Genomic DNA, 19,703 nt, shown 5'->3' on the forward strand with positions numbered 1-19,703 from the left:
ACACACCAGATTTCCAAGGCAGGAGGTGGGAGCCTATGACCAACAATGCTAAAGAGAAAAGCTTCATGCAAATGGAAGGCTTCCTCACAATAAAATACAGAAGGGACTGGGGTTGTAGCTCAATGGTAGAGAGCTAGCAGGTGGAGGCACTGGGTTCAATCCTCAGTACCACATAAAAATATATAAATAAAATAAAGGTATTGTGTCCATCTACAAATAAAAAAAATTTAAAAATAAAATGCTGGAATTACAAACTTGAATAATCCTAATAATCAAGAAATGGAGATCAGAATAGAAGATCTCGAGGATCCAAGATGGCGGACTAGAGGGAGGCTGCGTTCCTTGTTGCTCCAGTGTCCGGTTTCAAGCAGAGGATATCTGTTCCTTGGTGAGGCAGTTTTTGCTGCTTATAGATCCCCTGCTGTTTACCACATTTGTCTGCTGTGATCACCTACAGTCTGCCAGCATATCGACGCATTTCTGAGTGCAGATTGCTCACTGTCAGGCGCCTATCATCTGCCATTTGCCTGCCTCTTGACTGTCCATCGCCTGCCTTTCACCTATCCATTACCCAACGCACAAGGTTCACCTCCTGATCGTCCAACAACAGTCAGCAAACTGATTGCTGACCGCCAGTGGAGCACCAGCTACCTGCTATTGCCTGGAAGTTACTGTGACAGTACCTGCAAGTTTGATTACACGTGGCTGCTGCCATTTTGAGACAAAAGCCAAGCCCTGAAGGACCCCTAGCCAGACTGACTGAGCCCTATCTTCAGGATCCCTCAGCCCGACTGATCACTCCCTGACTCTGAGGCCCTCACATTGACGGACTGCTCCCTGCCGCCAGGACCCTCAGAAAAACTGACTGCGCCCTATCACGGGGACCCCAGACCGACTGACTGCACTCGGCCTCCAGGATCCTACAACCACACCAAACACACCCGACTTCCAGGACACCTGCCTGACCAACCGCATCCTGCCTCCAAGACCTCCAGACGACCACGTACACACCCTGAGCTGCAGCTCCGCATTTGCCAACATATTTCGAAGCCAGAGCGGCCATCTTGGATAATCCTGGAAGCCTTAGCTCCTAAAGGGTGGGGAAAATCCCAACCTGAGACGCCTGCTGGAGGCTTGAAGGTCATTGTCAGATACCTCTCATGCATCAGGCTGCTGAAGACTGGGAGGTTTCATTACTATATGACTGTTATACTGTAGATTTTCTTTTTCCTCCTTATTGAAAAAATTTAAGTTTTTATTTCTTTACTTTTCTTCCTCTCTTTTCCTTTTGTTTACCTGTTCCCTCAGAGTCTCTTTCTCCCTTTTTTGCATGCTAACATCCGATTTCTTTTTATTACATTCTCACCCTTTCTATTATCTAGAACTTCTGTATATACTTTTCTTATCCCATTAACAACCATATTCTACATCCCTCTGCATTCTCTTTGTCCTCCATTAGAAACTGCAGACCTTATTGCAAATCTGTTTGTTTTACTGAAGATAATATTTGAACTCATTCTGTTTATTATGACAATTTTGTTATTGTCCACATAGGGGCTATTTGGTCTAGGATTGTATAGTGTCTGAATTGGGCACTGCTAATATTGATCTCCCCTTAAAGAAAGGGTTTTGGAAACCTATAGGGCCACTATAAGCCTATAGGGGGCAATCTGCAATACCCCAGATCTGCACTGCTAGAGGGGAAGATACATGAACAACATGAAAAAACAAGGGAAGAAAATGATCCAAACAACTCTAGATTCTATAGTAATAGAATCCAATGACAGTATATTAGAAGAAATGTCAGAAAAGGACTTCAGATTATACATGATTAAGATGATTTGTAAAGCAAAGGATGAGATAAGAGAGCAAATGCAGGTAATGAATGATAATACCAATAAGCTGACAGAACAACTGCAGGAAGCAAAAGATCATTTCAACAAAGAGACAGATATTCTCAAAAACAAACAAACAAACAAACAAAAAAACTGGAAATTCTTGAAATGAAGGAAACAATGAACCAAATAAAAAAACTCAATGGAAAGCATCACCAAAAGACTAGAACACTTGGAAGACAGAACCTCAGACAATGAAGACAAAATATTTAATCTTGAAAATAAAGTTGCCCAAACAGAGAAGATGGTAAGAAATCATGAACAGAATCTTCAAGAACTATGGGACATCATGAAAAGACCAAATTTAAGAATTACTGGGATTGAGGAAGGCACAGAGATACAAACCAAAGGAATGAACAACCTATTCAATGAAATAATATCAGAAAATTTCCCAAGCCTGAAGAATGAAATGGAAAATCAAATACAAGAGGCTTACAGAACACCAAATGCACAAAATCACAACAGGTCCACACCAAGGCACATTATAATGAAAATGCCTAACATTCAAAATAAAGATAGGATTTTGAAGGCCACGAGAGAAAAGCATCAGATTACATATAGGGGGAGACCAATACGGATAGCAGCCGACTTCCCAACCCAGACTCTAAAAGCTAGAAGGGCCTGGAACAACATATTTCAAGTTCTGAAAGAACATGGTTGCCAACCAAGAATCCTATACCCAGCAAAACTAACCTTCAGATTTGAAGATGAAATAAAATCCTTCCATGATAAACAAAAGTTAAAAGAATTTACAAATAGAAAGCCTGCACTACAGAATGTTCTCAACAAAATATTCCATGAGGAGGAAATGAAAAACAACAATGGAGATCAGCAAAGGGAGGAACTACCTTAGAGAAAAACCACTCAAAGGAGAAACCAAGCCAACTTAAAAACCAAAAATAAGCCAAATGATTGGGAATACAAATCATATCTCAATAATAACCCTGAATATTAATGGCCTAAAGTCATCAATCAAAAGACACAGACTGGCAGAATGGATTAAAAGGAAAGACCCAACAATATGCTGCCTGCAAGAGACTCATCTCATAGAAAAAGACATCCACGGACTAAAGGTGAAAGAATGGGAAAAAAACCTACCACGAACATGGACTCAGTAAAAAAGCAGGGGTTTCCATCCTTATATCAGATAAAGTGGACTTCAAGCTAAAGTTAGTCAGAAGGGATAAAGAAGGACATTTCATACTGCCTGAGGGAACCATAAATCAGGAAGACATAACGATAGTAAATATTTATGCCCCAAACAATGGTGCATCCCTGTATATCAAACAAATCCTTCTCAATTTCAGGAATCACACAGACCACAACACAATAATTCTGGGTGACTTTAACACACTGCTGTCACCACTAGATAGATCTTCCAAACAAAAACCAACCAAAGAAACCATAGAACTCAATAACACAATCAATAACCTAGACTTAATAGACATATATAGAACATTCCATCCATCAACGAGCAGATTCACTTTCTTCTTAGCAGCACATGGAACCTTCTTGAATATAGACCATATGTTATGCCACAAAGCAGCCCTTAGAAAATGCAAAAAAATAGAGATACTGCCTTTTGTTCTATCAGATCATAATGGACTGAGAATAGAAATCAACGACAAAATAAAAAACAGAAATTACTCCAACACCTGGAGACTAAATAATATGCTATTGAATGAAACATGGATAACAGAAAACATCAGGGAGGAGATAAAAAAATCCTTAGAGGTCAATGAGAATGACGATACAACATATCAAAATCTCTGGGACACTATGAAAGCGGTACTAAGAGGAATATTCATTGCATGGAGCGCATTCCAGAAAAGACTGAAAAGTCAACAACTAAATGACCTAACATTACAGCTCAAAGCCCTAGAAAAAGAACAGAATAACAGCAAAAGTAGTAGAAGACAGGAAATAATTAAAATCAGAGCTGAAATCAATGAAATTGAAACAAAAGAAACTATTCAAAAAATTGACAAAAAGTTGGTTCTTTGAGAAAGCAAACAAAATAGACAAACCCTTAGCCACATTAACAAAGAGAAGGAGAGAGAAAACTCAAATTACTAAAATTCGTGATGAAAAAGGAAATATCACAACAGACACCACTGAGATACAGAACATAATGAGAAGCTACTTTGAAAATCTGTATTCCAACAAAATAGAAAGTACCGAAGACATTGACAAATTTCTAGAGACATATGCTCCTCCCAAACTGAACCAGGAGGACATACACAATTTAAACAGATCAATAACAAGCAATGAAATAGAAGAAGCTATTAAAAAATCTAACATCCAAGAAAAGCCCAGGACCAGATGGATTCTCAGCTGAGTTCTAAAAGACCTTCAAAGAAGAACTCATTCCAATACTTCTCAAAGTATTCCAAGAAATAGAAAAGGAGGGTACCCTACTGAACTCATTCTATGAAGCTAATATCACCCTCATATCCAAATCAGGAAAAGACACATCAAGGAAAGAAAATTTTAGACCAATATCCTTGATGAATATAGATGCAAAGATCCTTAACAAAATATTGGCAAACCGTATCCAAAAACATATTAAGAAAATCATGCACCATGATCAAGTGGGGTTCATCCCTGGAATGCAAGGATGGTTCAACATTCGTAAATCAATAAATATAATCCATCATGTCAACAGACTTAAGGATAAGAAGCATATGGTTATTTCAATTGACGCAGAAAAAGCATTTGACAAAATACAATACCCCTTCATGCTCAAAACACTAGAAAAATAGGGATAGTAGGAACATACCTGAACATTGTAAAGGCTATTTATGCTAAGCCCATGGCCAACATCATTCTTAATGGAGAAAAACTGAAACCATTCCCTTTAAAAACGGGAACAAGACAGGGATGTCCTCTTTCACCACTTCTATTCAACATTGTCCTTGAAACTCTAGCCAGAGCAATTAGGCAGACTAAAGAAATTAAAGGAATATGAATAGGAAAAGAGGAACTTAAGCTGTCACTATTTGCTGATGACATGATTCTATATTTAGAGGATCCAAAAAACTCCTCCAGAAAACTTCTAGACCTCATCAATGAATTCAGCAAAATAGCAGGCTATAAAATCAACACGCATAAATCTAAAGCATTTTTATATGCAAGCGATGAAACAGCTGAAAGGGAAATGAGGAAAACAACTCCATTTGCAATAGCCTTGAAAAAAATAAAATACTTGGGAATCAATCTAACCAAAGAGGTAAAAGATCTCTATAATGAAAACTTCAAAACATTGAAGAAAGAACTTGAGGAAGACCTTAGAAGATGGAAAGATCTCCCATATTCTTGGATAGGCAGAATTAATATTGTCAAAATGGCCATACTACCAAAAGTGCTATACAGATTCAATGCAATTCCAATTAAAATCCCAATGATGTACCTTACAGAAATAGAGCAAGCAATCATGAAATTCATCTGGAAGAATAAGAAACCCAGAATAGTTAAAGCAATCCTTAGCAGGAAGAATGAAACAGGGGGTATCACAATACCAGAACTTCAGCTATACTACAAAGCAATAGTAACAAAAACGGCATGGTATTGGCACCAAAAGAGACAGGTAGGTCAATGGTACAGAATAGAGGACATGGACACAAACCCAAATAAATACAATTTTCTCATACTAGACAAAGGGGCCAAAAATATGCAATGGAGAAAAGATAGCCTCTTCAACAAATGGTGCTGGGAAAACTGGAAATCCATATGCAACAGAATGAAACTAAACCCCTATCTCTCACCCTGCACAAAAATCAACTCACAATGGATCAAGGACCTTGAATTCAGACCAGAGACCCTGCATCTTATAGAAGAAAAAGTAGGTCCAAATCTTCACCTTGTTGGCTTAGGATCAGACTTCCTTAACAGGACTCCCATAGCACAAGAAATAAAGGCAAGAATCAATAACTGGGATAGATTCAAACTAAAAAGCTTTCTCTCAGCAAAGGAAACTATCAGCATTATGAAGAGAGAGCCTACAGAGTAGGAGAATATCTTTGCCACTCATACTTCAGATAGAGCACTAATCTCCAGAACATATAAAGAACTCAAAAAACTCTACACCAAGAATACAAATAACCCAATCAACAAATGGGCTAAGAATATGAACAGATACTTCACAGAAGAAGATATACAAGCAATCAACAGACACCTGAAAAAATGTTCAACATCTTTAGTAATAAGAGAAATGCAAATCAAAACTACCCTAAGATTCCATCTCACCCCAATTAGAATGGCAATTATCAAGAATATAAGCAACAACAGCTGTTGGAGAGGATGTGGGGAAAAAGGTACACTCATACATTGCTGGTGGGGATGCAAATTAGTGCAGCCACTCTGGAAAGCAGCGTGGAGATTCCTTAGAAAACCTGGATTGGACCCACCATTTGACCCAGCTATCCTACTCCTTGGCCTATACCCAAAGGACTTAAAATCAGCATACTACAGAGATATAGCCACATCAATGTTCATAGCTGCTCAATTCACAATAGCCAGACTGTGGAACCAACGTAGATGTCCTTCAACTGATGAATGGATAAAGAAACTGTGGTATATATATATATACAATGCAATATTACTGAGCTATAAAGAATAATAAAATTATGGCATTTACAGGCAAATGGCTGAAGTTGGAGAATATCATGCTAAGTGAGATAAGCCAATCTCAAAAAACCAAAGGACGAATGATCTCGCTGATAAGCGGATGATGACACATAATGGAGGGGTGGAAGGGGGGCAAGAGTGGAGGAAGGAGGGACTGTATAGAGGGAAAAGAGGGGTGGGAGGTGTGGGGGGAAGGAAAAAATATCAGAATGAATCAAACATCATTACTCTATGTAAATGTATGATTACGCAAATGGTATGCTGTTACTCCATGTACAAACAGAAACAACATGTATCCCATTTGTTTACAATCAAAATAAATTAAAATTTTAAAAAAGAGAAAGAAATGGAGCCATATCCAAGTAAAACTAGCAACACAGGGAACTTTCCTAGAGATGACAAGCAGAATCCATACCAAGGATAATGAAAAGAGGAACATGAAGCCTAATGAAATGTGAGGTGGGAACAATGCTTTGATAGCAGGAGAGGTTTCCAAAGTTCTGTTTTAGACTGAAGTTATGCTTTAGAGCAGTGCTTGTTAAAATCCATTGTGCAAATGAACCACTTGGGGATTTTGTTAAAAGGTAGATTCTTATTTAGTAGGTAAAGCCTCAGATTCTGCATTTATGACAGGATCCTGGGTGATGCCAAAGGACTGGCCTTCAAACTGCTTTTCCAATAGCAAGGTTTCAGAGCATGAAAAGAACAGAGAAAGGATAGACTGCTGCTTGCAGAGAATTCATTCAGTTATTCAACATTTATTACCACCTGCTATGTGTCAGATACTACTGCTCTACATGTTGGAAATGCCATACTTAAAATAATGATGAAGTAGAACTATTTAATTCCAGCATGCTTTCTATCTTCATCAGCTATGACAAGTTTCAGGCTTGAAAGAAAAATATACAATATAAAAAGGAACTGTGTAGAGTCCAAGAGACAAAAGGAAGCAAAAGGGTATCTCTAAAAGCATTCAAGGGGCCTGGTGCCTCTGAGATCAATATATCTTTAAGGAACACTGATGAATGCAGCTACACTGGAAATGGGCAAATGTGATCTTGATGGCTCAAAGAGGGCGAGAGATTTCAAAAACTATACATCATTCAGGGTGCTGTCAGTTCCAAAACAAAAGAATCAAGGATTAAAGATATGTTGTAAGTGACCCCAAAAGATAACAAGTGAATTCTATAAATTCACATATGCTTACTAAAGCAAGTCATCTCAGGATCATCTCATTTTCTTTTCTGATTAGAAAAATCAGACTATCCGATCAGGGAAATGAAAAAGAGCTAAGTGTTTATTAAGGTTCAGTGTGTGCACGTGTGTATGAGTACGTGTGTGTGTGTGTGTATATGTGTGAATACATATGTATAACTTCTACTCTGTGATGACCTAACCTGGACAGAGGAGGACAATAGAGAAGGTATCAGATAGTATATGAGGAATTCCCTAAAGAATGATGCTTACAATTATCTTGCTTAGGAAAAAGAAGTAAATTCTAAAGAATGCGTTTTAGCTCAGAATGTACTATGTGGGGAACAAGAATTAAGATATAATCTTGTATTAGTGATTTGAGACTAAGTCATACATTTTTAAAATATATTACAAATTTTACTTCCCTATGCAATATAAACCAAGTCCAAGTCCTCTGAGTGAGTCTCAGAAGCAAAGAAGTCTATGAGAAATACCTGCCTTGGGGAGGATGAGCTTAGAAGGATGGAGGATGAGACACCAAGACCACGACCAAACTTTTTCACCTCCTCACTGGGCATGTTTACTCAGAGGAAGAACATCTGTATTGGGACAGAAACCTGCTCTGGAACCAGGGATGAGAATGGGAGACCGCACTGGGAACCACTACCTCTTTGCATACAATACCCCAAAATTTATATTCTTTTCTCTTTTTCAGTCCCTAGTATTAGGATTGTTAAATTCCACTGGATTGCTTAGGAAGATTGGGGAGAATTTTAAACGACTATCTTTAACTATCTAAGCTAACTACCTTAGCTTAACTAACGTAGAAACTCTCTGAAACAACGTACACGATCTTGAGCAAAGCAATCAATATTTGTGATGTTTGAACAAGAAAGAGAAATATGGGCAGGGCAACTGTGTAGTTAGGTGGACTTAACAGCTATTTAAACAATTCCAACCAAAAAGCACTCCAACAGCATTAAATGGAGGGATTTATCAGGTGGAACACCACAGGCTTCTGCCACCTGAATTCATCCAACATTTTTCATCTAGGACTTGTACTGGGATCAAGACAGCCAGTTGATTAAACCCGAAGAAGCTTCAGAGTTAGAAATATTTGTTAATAAAAAGGACGTACATTTAAACAACTTTTTTGGAAGCAGGCAAAGCATACATGAGCATGACAAGAATGGTGTAAATATAGCATGGCAACAGAACATGTTAAAAAAGCCCTGGGGTGGGGGTGGGGTCTAGTGAATACAGCGCTCAGGAAACATTGTGATGACGATGCTGCAAATAGTTAATGTGAGCTTATGCTTAACGACAAAAACAGTACCCAGGACAGGGGGTGGTGGTACCAGTGGTCCCACAAAGCTGGCACAAATCTGACCCAACTCTGACCATTGTTGGATCCAGGTGTGGGCACCGCGGTTTAAAAAGAACATTGACAGTGCCTGGAATACACACAGAGGAGAGCGTTCCAAATGCTGGGGGACCTGAAACCACAGCATATGAGGAACAGGTGCCGAAACAGGCTATTTAATCTGGAGAAGATATTTTGAGAATGTATAAACTCATCTTCGAACACTTAAAACACTAACAAGTTGATGAGAAAATCATCTGAAGGTTTCCATGAGCTAAACTAGGATTCATAGGTAAGATCATAGGGACGCTGATCTCGGCACCATGTGAGGAAGAACTGTGTAAATGAACGATACAAAACACATCCCAGTTGGCAAACCCAGACTTGTCGAGCACAGGACAGATGATCTCTCCCTAGGGAAACAGAACTTGTATAGCAGACAGTGAGTTGCAGACAGTGAGTAGGACCAGAAAATCTCCCAGCTCTGAGAGTTGATGAAATACTAATTAATGCTTATTATCTAAAAACAGCTTGTTGACATTATAAACACTTAAATGGCATCTTAGGTTATGTTGACATACTAGCCTAATTTAGAACAAAGCTTCAGTGATTGGTTCTGAGCAGATCAATAAATTTGGGTGCCACGTTTTAAAAAGAAGAATGACATTGACTGAAAGACATACAAAAGAGTATTCCAAATGATGGAAGGACTTGAAATCATAGCATATAAGGAACAGCTAAAGAAACAGGATCCATCTAATCTGGAAAAGATATTTTGAGAATGTACAGACTCATGAATGCATGAATATATATGGAATTTAGGCTAAGCAGTTATCTCAAGAGGACCCGGTTTAGATGAAAAATAGGCAGAGTTAGGATTATTCCAGTTTTCCTTATTTTTTAATAAAATACTATTTCAGAATAACCAGTGGTAAACCCAGTATGAAATACAGGATATCCACCAAGCTTGAGAAATCAGATGAACATATAATAAAGTATTTATATTACATTATAAAAGTGATAAAGTAATACCCAAGTTGCCAATTTTATGGCTATCCTGTATGATTTTTAGTAAATGTTAAAAACTAGGGAATGTAATATCCTTAAAGAATAACAACAAGACTAACATCTACTGGACATACTGTGCATTTACATGATCTCATCTGAGTCTCAGAGAAACAGAATTAGACCAGTTAAGTGTCTCTACCCAGGATCACCCAGGTATTAATTGGAGGTATGTGCTCCAGCCTGGCTGTTTCAGGATGTGTTTAGTATTCTGGGTCAGCTCCAGTACCAAGCACTTTTCACATATCTTCTCACTTAAGCCTCACAATGACCTTGTGCGGTATGTAGTCATCTCCATTTTACAGAGGAGAAAATGAGGTTTCGAGAGTTTAAGTAAAAGGTCTGGAGCAATACACTTGAAGAAATTCCAACTCAGTTCTTCCTGAGCCTGAGCTTTGTGCTCTTGTCCTGTTATTGCCTTTGGCTGGCCTGTTCATTTCTTTTGAGAATCATACTGATTAAACTGTCATCACTCCATACAGATAGGTGACACTAGAAAATCCAAATAAAACACTGAAATTTATCTTAAGAGTATTTACAAGCACTATTCCTGAGCAGAGTTGATTGATGATCCCATAAAATAATGCTTGACATTCTAGAGAAAAAAACAAAAACAGGAGACTAAAGCAACTAAATAAGCCATATCATTTACTTTAATAAATTTTACTTTCAGGGGCAGGCTGGTAATTGATTCTGCTGAATCATTGAACTAGCTTAATAATCTCAGCCAAGACACAGTCTCTCTGCACCTCAGTTTCTGTTTTTAGAAAATGGGAATGTAACAGCAGCTTCCTTTTATTCCCGTACATAAGCTCCAAAACTGCTAGTCTTAGTTATATAACTCAAGGCAAGCAAGCGCTTTAATTTATACTTCTAATACACAGTTAATTCTGTGATAGCAAACTGAATTTTGGTTGTCCCCATGCTGTACTGAAATTGCTTCAATACTGGGTAATGTAACATTTCAGAAAATCAATCACATTTACTTGTGGTTAACAATCATCAGTAAAACTACATACAGATATTTACACTTGTTTGTTACCAAATAAACATGGTTAGCTTGATATTTTTGTATGAAAAAAATTCTCAAAACAATAATTTATTAATAATAAGTTTAGTAGAAAAATAGCAGTGAAAGTAAGCTCACATATTAAGCTGGTTATCCCAGTAATATGCACTGATAGGATCAAATGTGAGAAATGTAAACTCTGAGACTTCCCTAAGATTTTAAATATATTTTTTTTATTGTAAACAAATGGGATATATGTTTCTCTGTTTGTACATAGAGTAAAGGCATACCATTTGTGTAATCATAAATTCACATAGGGTAATGTTGTTTGATTCATTCTGTTATTTTTTTTCCTTCCCCCCACCTCTCCCACCCCTCTTTTCTCTCTATACAGTGCTTCCTTCCTCCATTCTTGCCCTCCTCCCACCCCCCATTATGTGTCATCATCCGCTTATCAGCGAGATCATTCGTCCTTTGGTTTTTTGAGATTGGCTTATCTCACTTAGCATGATATTCTCCAACTTCATCCATTTGCCTGTAAATGCCATAATTTTATCATTCTTTATGGCTGAGTAATATTCTATTGTATATATATACCACAGTTTCTTTATCCATTCATCAATTGAAGGACATCTACGTTGGTTCCACAGTCTGGCTATTGTGAATTGAGCAGCTATGAACATTGATGTGGCTATATCTCTGTAGTATGCTGATTTTTGTCCTTTGGGTATAGGCCGAGGAGTGGGATAGCTGGGTCAAATGGTGAGTCCAATCCAGGTTTTCTAAGGAATCTCTACACTGCTTTCCAGAGTGGCTGCACTAATTTGCATCCCCACCAGCAATGTATGAGTGTACCTTTTTCCCCACATCCTCTCCAACAACTGTTGTTGCTTGTGTTCTTGATAATTGCCATTCTATTTGGGGTGAGATGGAATCTTAGGGTAGTTTTGATTTGCATTTCTCTTATTACTAAAGATGTTGAACATTTTTTCATATATCCGTTGATTGCTTGTATATCTTCTTCTGTGAAGTATCTGTTCATATTCTTAGCCCATTTGTTGATTGGGTTATTTGTATTCTTGGTGTAGAGTTTTTTGAGTTCTTTATAGATTCTGGAGATTAGTGCTCTATCTGAAGTATGAGTGGCAAAGATGTTCTCCCACTCTGTAGGCTCTCTCTTCATAATGCTGATAGTTTCCTTTGCTGAGAGAAAGCTTTTTAGTTTGAATCTATCCCAGTTATTGATTCTTGCCTTTATTTCTTGTGCTATGGGAGTCCTGTTAAGGAAGTCTGATCCTAAGCCAACAAGGTGAAGATTTGGACCTACTTTTTCTTCTATAAGATGCAGGGTCTCTGGTCGAATTTCAAGGTCCTTGATCCATTGTGAGTTGATTTTTGTGCAGGGTGAGAGATAGGGGTTTAGTTTCATTCTGTTGCATATGGATTTCCAGTTTTCCCAGCACCATTTGTTGAAGAGGCTATCTTTTCTCCATTGCATATTTTTGGCCCCTTTGTCTAGTATGAGAAAATTGTATTTATTTGGGTTTGTGTCCATGTCCTCTATTCTGTACCATTGACCTACCTGTCTCTTTTGGTGCCAATACCATGCCGTTTTTGTTACTATTGCTTTGTAGTATAGCTGAAGTTCTGGTATTGTGATACCCCCTGTTTCATTCTTCCTGCTAAGGATTGCTTTAACTATTCTGGGTTTCTTATTCTTCCAGATGAATTTCATGATTGCTTGCTCTATTTCTGTAAGGTACATCATTGGGATTTTAATTGGAATTGCATTGAATTTGTATAGCACTTTTGGTAGTATGGGTATTTTGACAATGTTAATTCTGCCTATCCAAGAACATGGGAGATCTTTCCATCTTCTAAGGTTTTCTTTAATTTCTTTCTTTAGTGTTCTGTAGTTCTCATTGTAGAGGTCTTTCACCTCTTTTGTGAGATTGATTCCCAAGCGATCAAGTGGGTTTTATCCCAGGGATGCAAGGTTGGTTCAACATCAGGAAATCAATAAATGTCATTCACCATATCAACAGACTAAAAGTTAAGAATCACATGATTATTTCAATAGATGCAGAAAAAGCATTCGATGAAATACAGCATCCCTTCATGCTCAAAACATTAGAAAAAATAGGGATAGTGGGAACATTCCTTAACATTGTAAAGGCCATCTACACTAAGCCCATGGCCAATATCATTCTAAATGGTGAAAAACTGAAAGCATTCCCCCTAAAAACTGGAACAAGGCAGGGACGCCTTCTTTCACCACTTCTATTCAACATTGTCCTGGAAACTCTAGCCAGAGCAATTAGACAAACCAAAGAAATTAAAGGGATACAAATAGGAAAAGAAGAACTCAAACTATCCCTGTTCGCTAACGACATGATTATATATTTAGAGGAACCAGGAAATTCCACCAGAAAACTTTTAGAACTCATAAGTGAATTCAGTAAAGTAGCAGGTTACAAGATCAATGCTCATAAATCTAATGCATTTTTAAACATAAGTGATGAATCTTCAGAAAGAGAAGTTAGGAAATCTACCCCATTCACAATAGCCTCGAAAAAAATTAAATATTTCTAAAGCAACACAGAATTTGGTAACAGCTTCAACATCAGCATTTTCTAATTCATCAGTTGTTTGTAGTCTGTATACACAATCCACACAGGCTTGGCAAGGACCCCTACAGTGTTTGGGAGCATAAGAGCTGTATTAAGCTGATGCTGTATGAGAAAAGAAATAACTATGGAACAACTTGATATTATTATAGGTCTCTGAATAGGATGGACCAAGTTCCAACCTCTTAAATGTTAAAAATTTTGCTCATGTGGCAAGATTGATAACATCTGTAGATGACTCCTCAGTTATGCATAGCTATAAAGCTCTAATAAAAATTAATAAATTTAAAAAGAACAAAAAGAAAAAAAAACACCATGAAGTTCTCATTAGGTCCTCACAATGACTCTGTGAGGTCTGTACAGCCATTTATATCTTGTGGTTGAGGACAACAAGACTTAGAAAAGGTCAAAGAACTAGCTCCAAGTCACATAACCACAGAAATTCCAACTCAGCTCCACCTGACCCTGAGGTTCACACTACAGGGGCCATATTAACATGTTTCAAGTAATCTGCTCATTTCTTTTGAGAATATGAATACTAATTTAACTGAAACCAAATAACCTGTACTGGTTAATGATTCTAGAGAGACAAATTGAGCAGTAGGGACAACAGAAATATTATTTGCCATTAGTATACCACTGCTGTAGGTTCCTGTCTTTACCAGTGTCACCCAGAACTGGTTGTGTTTCCTAGAAGAAAGAACATTGGCATTACAAAGTAAATGCTGCTTAGTTGCTACACCTGAAAAATCAACTGACTCCTTGACCCACTAGGTCTTAAGAGTTTCACATTTATAGGCAACATTAAAAAATAATGTTACTGGTTTGCTTTAGTGAAGCTACACTTAGGCTCAATGATGAAGTTCTAAGGCTTTATTGGTATCTTAGGGAACATGCAAAACACCATTTGCTACCCACAGTTTTCCCAGCTGACCATCAGGACAACAACAAAACTAAACTCATGGTAAAAATCAGTTTGTCTATGTGAAAATTTCTCTAAAAGAAAACATCTCATATTCAAAATAACATCAAGCTTAAGTCCACATAATAGACTATAAAGAAAAATACCTTCTTCTTGTTGGCAAAAGTCTCATGGTATTTTTGTGATGCAAATAAAAATCTGTTGGGAGTTCCCAGAGATGAGGTTTTCCTTCAGTGGGATGGAAGACTCCCAGGAAGAGATTAATAGAATCTTGTCTATCAGCATCTAAAAAGAAAAATATGTATCTCAGAAAATCCATCACTGACATAGACAACTCAGGAGAATGTCTTCTCAGGAGGATAGTAATTCCATAGAACAGATTCCTGAAAATAAAAGTAATACTTATATTCCAAACTTCATACTTGAACATACAGTCTAAAATAGGCACCTAGATTCCAAGAATTAAAATCTTATGTTTCCTTTTCCTCATAACAGAAAGGATAGCAAACATAAACTACTTCTTGAATACGAAAGTCATTTTAGAATCTTTACCCCACAAAAGCTCATGTATGAGACAGCACAAGAAGGTTTGGAGGAGAAATGATTGGGTTATGAGAGTCTTAATTCAATCAGTGAATTAATCCCCTCATGGGATTAACTGAGTGGTAACTGAAGATGGGTAGGGTATAGCTGGCAGTGGTAGATCCCAAAGGTGTGCCTTTGGAGTGTATATTTTGTATCTGGAGAGTGCAGTTTTTCTGCTTCCTGATCATCAGGTGAGCTTGCTTCCCTCCGCCACACTCTTCGCTATTTTGTTCTGCCTCACCTGGACCCCAGAGGAATGGAGTCAGCTGTGTATGGACTGAGACCTGTAAAATCATGAGCCCCTACATAAACTTTTCCTCCCCTAAAATTGTTCTGGTCAGGTCTTTTAATCACAGAGTGAAAAAGCTAACTAAAACATTTACTTTATTATAAAGAAAGCAGAGTTGTTGGAGACAGAAAAAATGACCCAATTCCTACCCATGTTCTGTGACACAACCTTGAACGAGTCAGTTGCATAGTTTCTACTTTTAATCCTTGAAAAGATATTCTCCCTGGCTTTAACAGACATAGTGTTTACAACATTTTCTGCTCCCTTCAGCTATTAGCCTGCCCCATTCTCTTTTGTGGCTGATAATGAAGACAACAAGGGCACAAAAATAACAGCCTCATCTAACCATTCAACAGTCTAAAATTATCGTTTCAAACTGTACTATGAACTGATAAAACTGACTCTGCATACGTTCCATTTCCTCTTCCTTTTTCTAATTGTTATTTTGGTATAAATGGTAACTAACACTGAAGGGGTCTCAGGAACCACTCTTCCCATTCTACACTTTCTCCTCCCTGGCACCCTTTATTCATTCCCCTCATTTCCTTCTTCCCATTCTTGTCTCAGAGCCCTGTCTCTTCAAGTTTGTGGCAGAGATCCACAATACACAAAATAACCTCTTTCCAAAAATGAGTTTTGGACTAAAAGAGGTAGCACAGTAGAAATGACTGCTTTGCTAACATGATAACATTATCATAAAATCAATTTTCTTCCAACAGCTATAGCAAACACATACATCTGAAATTAACACTAGGTTATTTGATCATTTCAGCAGAAGCAACAAATGGAACATGGTAGATCAAACATGTATTCCTGATATTAGTATTTTGACAGGAAGCTTTTCATTAAAACAGTACTTAGTTTCAGGCTAAAAGTAATATATAATAGGAATGTGTTTATATGCTGAATATATTTGTAGCCTTTTTTTCCACTCATTGAGAGAAAACATCAAGGATTAGATGATACAGAACCAATTTGTATCTCTTTACAGAATGCAAAAGTAAACATACTGCTCTTATAGTAATTACATTCATTATGTTTCTTGAATAGCCTTAGTAGCACTTAATAGATCATTCCAAGTAGTGCCTCAAAATACCTAAATACTATTTAGAGAAGCTTTTCATTTTTCAGTCATATTTTTAAGGAGTGTTTTTCATCCTTCAAACATAATAGCAGCTTCCTTTAAATTTCAGCAAGTATGGTAAAAGGGAAGATTATATAATAGTCAAAACAGGATATTCCTTCAAAACATCATGAAGATTTCTTGAATGTACTGCTGTTGGTCTAACTTAAAATGTATATATAATGTTATGGTCACCTACTAAGTTTGGGCTATATGGCCACCCTAATGACCTAAGGATCTTTTCCTGGCTACTTTACAAATAACACAATCTTCTCCGGAAGATGGTAGGTCTCTAGATGTGGACAAGAGCCTAAACAGGTAGGTGCTCTGGAGCTGTGCGTAACAAGAGGGCCAAATGATTATCTACCTTTACACTCAATCACACTTTAAAGGCAAAAAGAACATGAAGCATTCAAATGCCACTCAAAAGTTAAACACTAACCAATTTTATTATTAATTGTATTTAAACAAATCAGGTTTGAAAATAATAATTTTTATTGGCCAAAAATTTATTTTGGATATTAAGTTTGTGATAAAGTAGAATTTGATGTCAAGAGAAGAAAATGCTATTCAATAAATATTAGTACTTAACTATTAGGGAAAAGGAACAATGTAGTTAGATCCCTACCTTGCACCATATGTTGCAATGAATACTAATTAAACATAAGAAAGACACAGATTAACCTCCTAGTACAAAAACAGGTATATGAATTCTAAGAAGAAATAGAAATAGCCAATGAACATACAAAAATCCAACTTCACTAGTTATCAAATAAGTGCAAATTAAAATATTTTCTTTCTACTAAGTCTGCAAATCCTTTTCAAAATGGACACTCCCATTTTAATGCTTTGCTGATGGAAGCATTAGATGTTTAATTCTTTCTGAAAGGTAATTTAGCCATATACATGTATATAAAAACTGAAAAATATTTGTAACCTCTGATTGAAAAAATATGCTTCCAGAATTTTCATAAGAAAATATTTAAAATATGCAAAAATTCATGTTCAAGGATGTTTATTTAGAAAAATCCTAGAGATACAATAACAAATAATAAAGTATGATGCTTCTAAACAATACAGTATATAAGGTTACTAAAAAGTAATATGTGGAAGAATATTTTAAACTATAAAGATTATTCACATTATCTAAAAGCACAAAAGTAGATGATAAATTACACATATAGTCAAACCATAGGAACCATGTTCTCCTAAATAGGAACAAGTGGCTACCTCTGGAGATGCAGATTATATGATTTATTTGTGAGCTACTTTGTACTCTCTAAAATTAATATGCATTACTTAAATAGCTGAAAAAATAATTCATTAATTCAAGAACCTACTATGTCCCTCACTGGGGATCTAAGAATAACAAGGACCTGGCTCTTAGGGGTTTACAATTCTCTATAGGAAACAAAATAAATAATGAATAACGTACTTTCAAAGGATATAAATTCAATGAAGAAAATAAAACAATGACATGAGAGATGAAAGAAGATGGAGACACTTAGATTGGGCAGTCAGGGAAAAGGAAAGAGGCCGAAGTGTTAAAGAACATTTGAACTATAAGGATATACAGTAGGTGGTCACACAGAGCTCCAAGGGCTGTGCCTGGCAGAAGGACAAACAACTGCAACGGTCTGATGGAGGAAAAAGCTAAGTAGCTCCAGAAACAAAGGGCAGGAAGGCTGGAGGGTAGTGGCAACAGGAAAGCAGAGTATTAGACACAGATGCAGCCAGATCACTCAAGGCCTTAGAGATCTCAGCAAAGAATTTGCTTTCAAATGCAATGGAAACCCTCAAAGATCTTTTTAAAGGGTAGTTTGATAAGATCTGATTTAACTTAATAATAATTACTCTGGCTGTGGTAAAGAGCTAGACTGAAGAGTAGAAGCAGAGCTGAATCACAAGCGACTGCAGCTGTCCAGAAAGACGTGTGGTTGTGTGGATGAGTATGGAAGCAGTAGGGGTGAAAAAACAGTGGAAGGACTTGGGATATATTTTAAAAGTACAGCCAAAAAGATCTGCTGACACATTGGATTGTGGAGGAAGTGGCTAATGAGGAAAATAAAGAGTTCAAGTGTGAGACATCGGTTTCTGAATTGAAACATGGGCGTTGGAGTGGAAAGAAATACGAGTAAAAACAGGTTAAAGGGAGTCAAGTTTTTCTGTCTCAGAAATGATAAGTTCGGGTTATTATTAGAGATTTATGGTATGAAGAAATTTGAACCCTATACCTTTGCCCCAGTGTCATACGTATTAATATTTTATATTATGTGGCAAAAGGGACTTTGCATATGTAACTAAAGTTACTAATCACCAAATTCAAGATTACAGAAATTAGCTAGGAGCTGTGGTGCACGCCTGTAATCCCAGCGACTCAGGAGGCTGAGGCAGGAGGATCGAGAGTTCAAAGCCAGACTCAGTAACAGTGGGGCACTAAGGAACTCAGTGAGATCCTGTGAGATCCTGTCTCTAAATAAAATACAAAACAGGACTGGGGATGGGGCTCAGTGTTGAATGCCACTGAGTTTAATTCCCGGTACCAAAAAAAAAAAAAGGGAAATTATCCTGGATTACCTGGGTGGGCTCAGTATAAGCACATGAATCCTTTCAAGGCAGAAAAGAAAGCTAGAAGGGGATGGTTGAGATATTTGAAGCACAAATGAATTTAATATACCACTGGCTTTAAAACCGAACAAGCCACAATTCAAAAAATGCAGGCAGCTGTAAGGAACTGAGGGTGACTCCCAGTCAACTGTCAGTGAGAACAGGAAACATTAGTCCTACAACTGTATAGGAATCTTCCAGCAACCTGAATAAGCTGGGAAGCCTCCAGATAAGAGCCCAAGTTAACTGACATTTGGATATTACTTTCATTTCATTGGGCTTCATTTTGACTTTGGCATTATGAAATTCTAAGCATAAAGCACAGCTGAGTAGTTACTGAGATTCTAAGCAGAAAACACAGCCCAGTCACTATGGGAAGCTAATACACTATTTAAGAG

General features: G+C 37.3%; 1 protein-coding gene across 2 annotated transcripts in view; it reads right to left on the reverse strand.

Annotated features, from left to right (window-relative positions):
- FIG4 (FIG4 phosphoinositide 5-phosphatase) overlaps positions 1 to 19,703 on the reverse strand; it is a 118,281-nt gene that overhangs the window by 43,843 nt on the left and 54,735 nt on the right. For both annotated transcript variants that reach the window (XM_079149116.1, XM_079149117.1), the window contains one exon: positions 14,848 to 14,986. In XM_079149116.1, coding sequence (XP_079005242.1) covers positions 14,848 to 14,986 — 139 coding nt within the window. The remainder of the gene's footprint in view (positions 1 to 14,847; positions 14,987 to 19,703) is intronic.

Source organism: Sciurus vulgaris, assembly GCF_902686455.1.
Source record: "Sciurus vulgaris genome assembly, chromosome: 7".
Taxonomy (NCBI): Eukaryota; Metazoa; Chordata; class Mammalia; order Rodentia; family Sciuridae; genus Sciurus; species Sciurus vulgaris.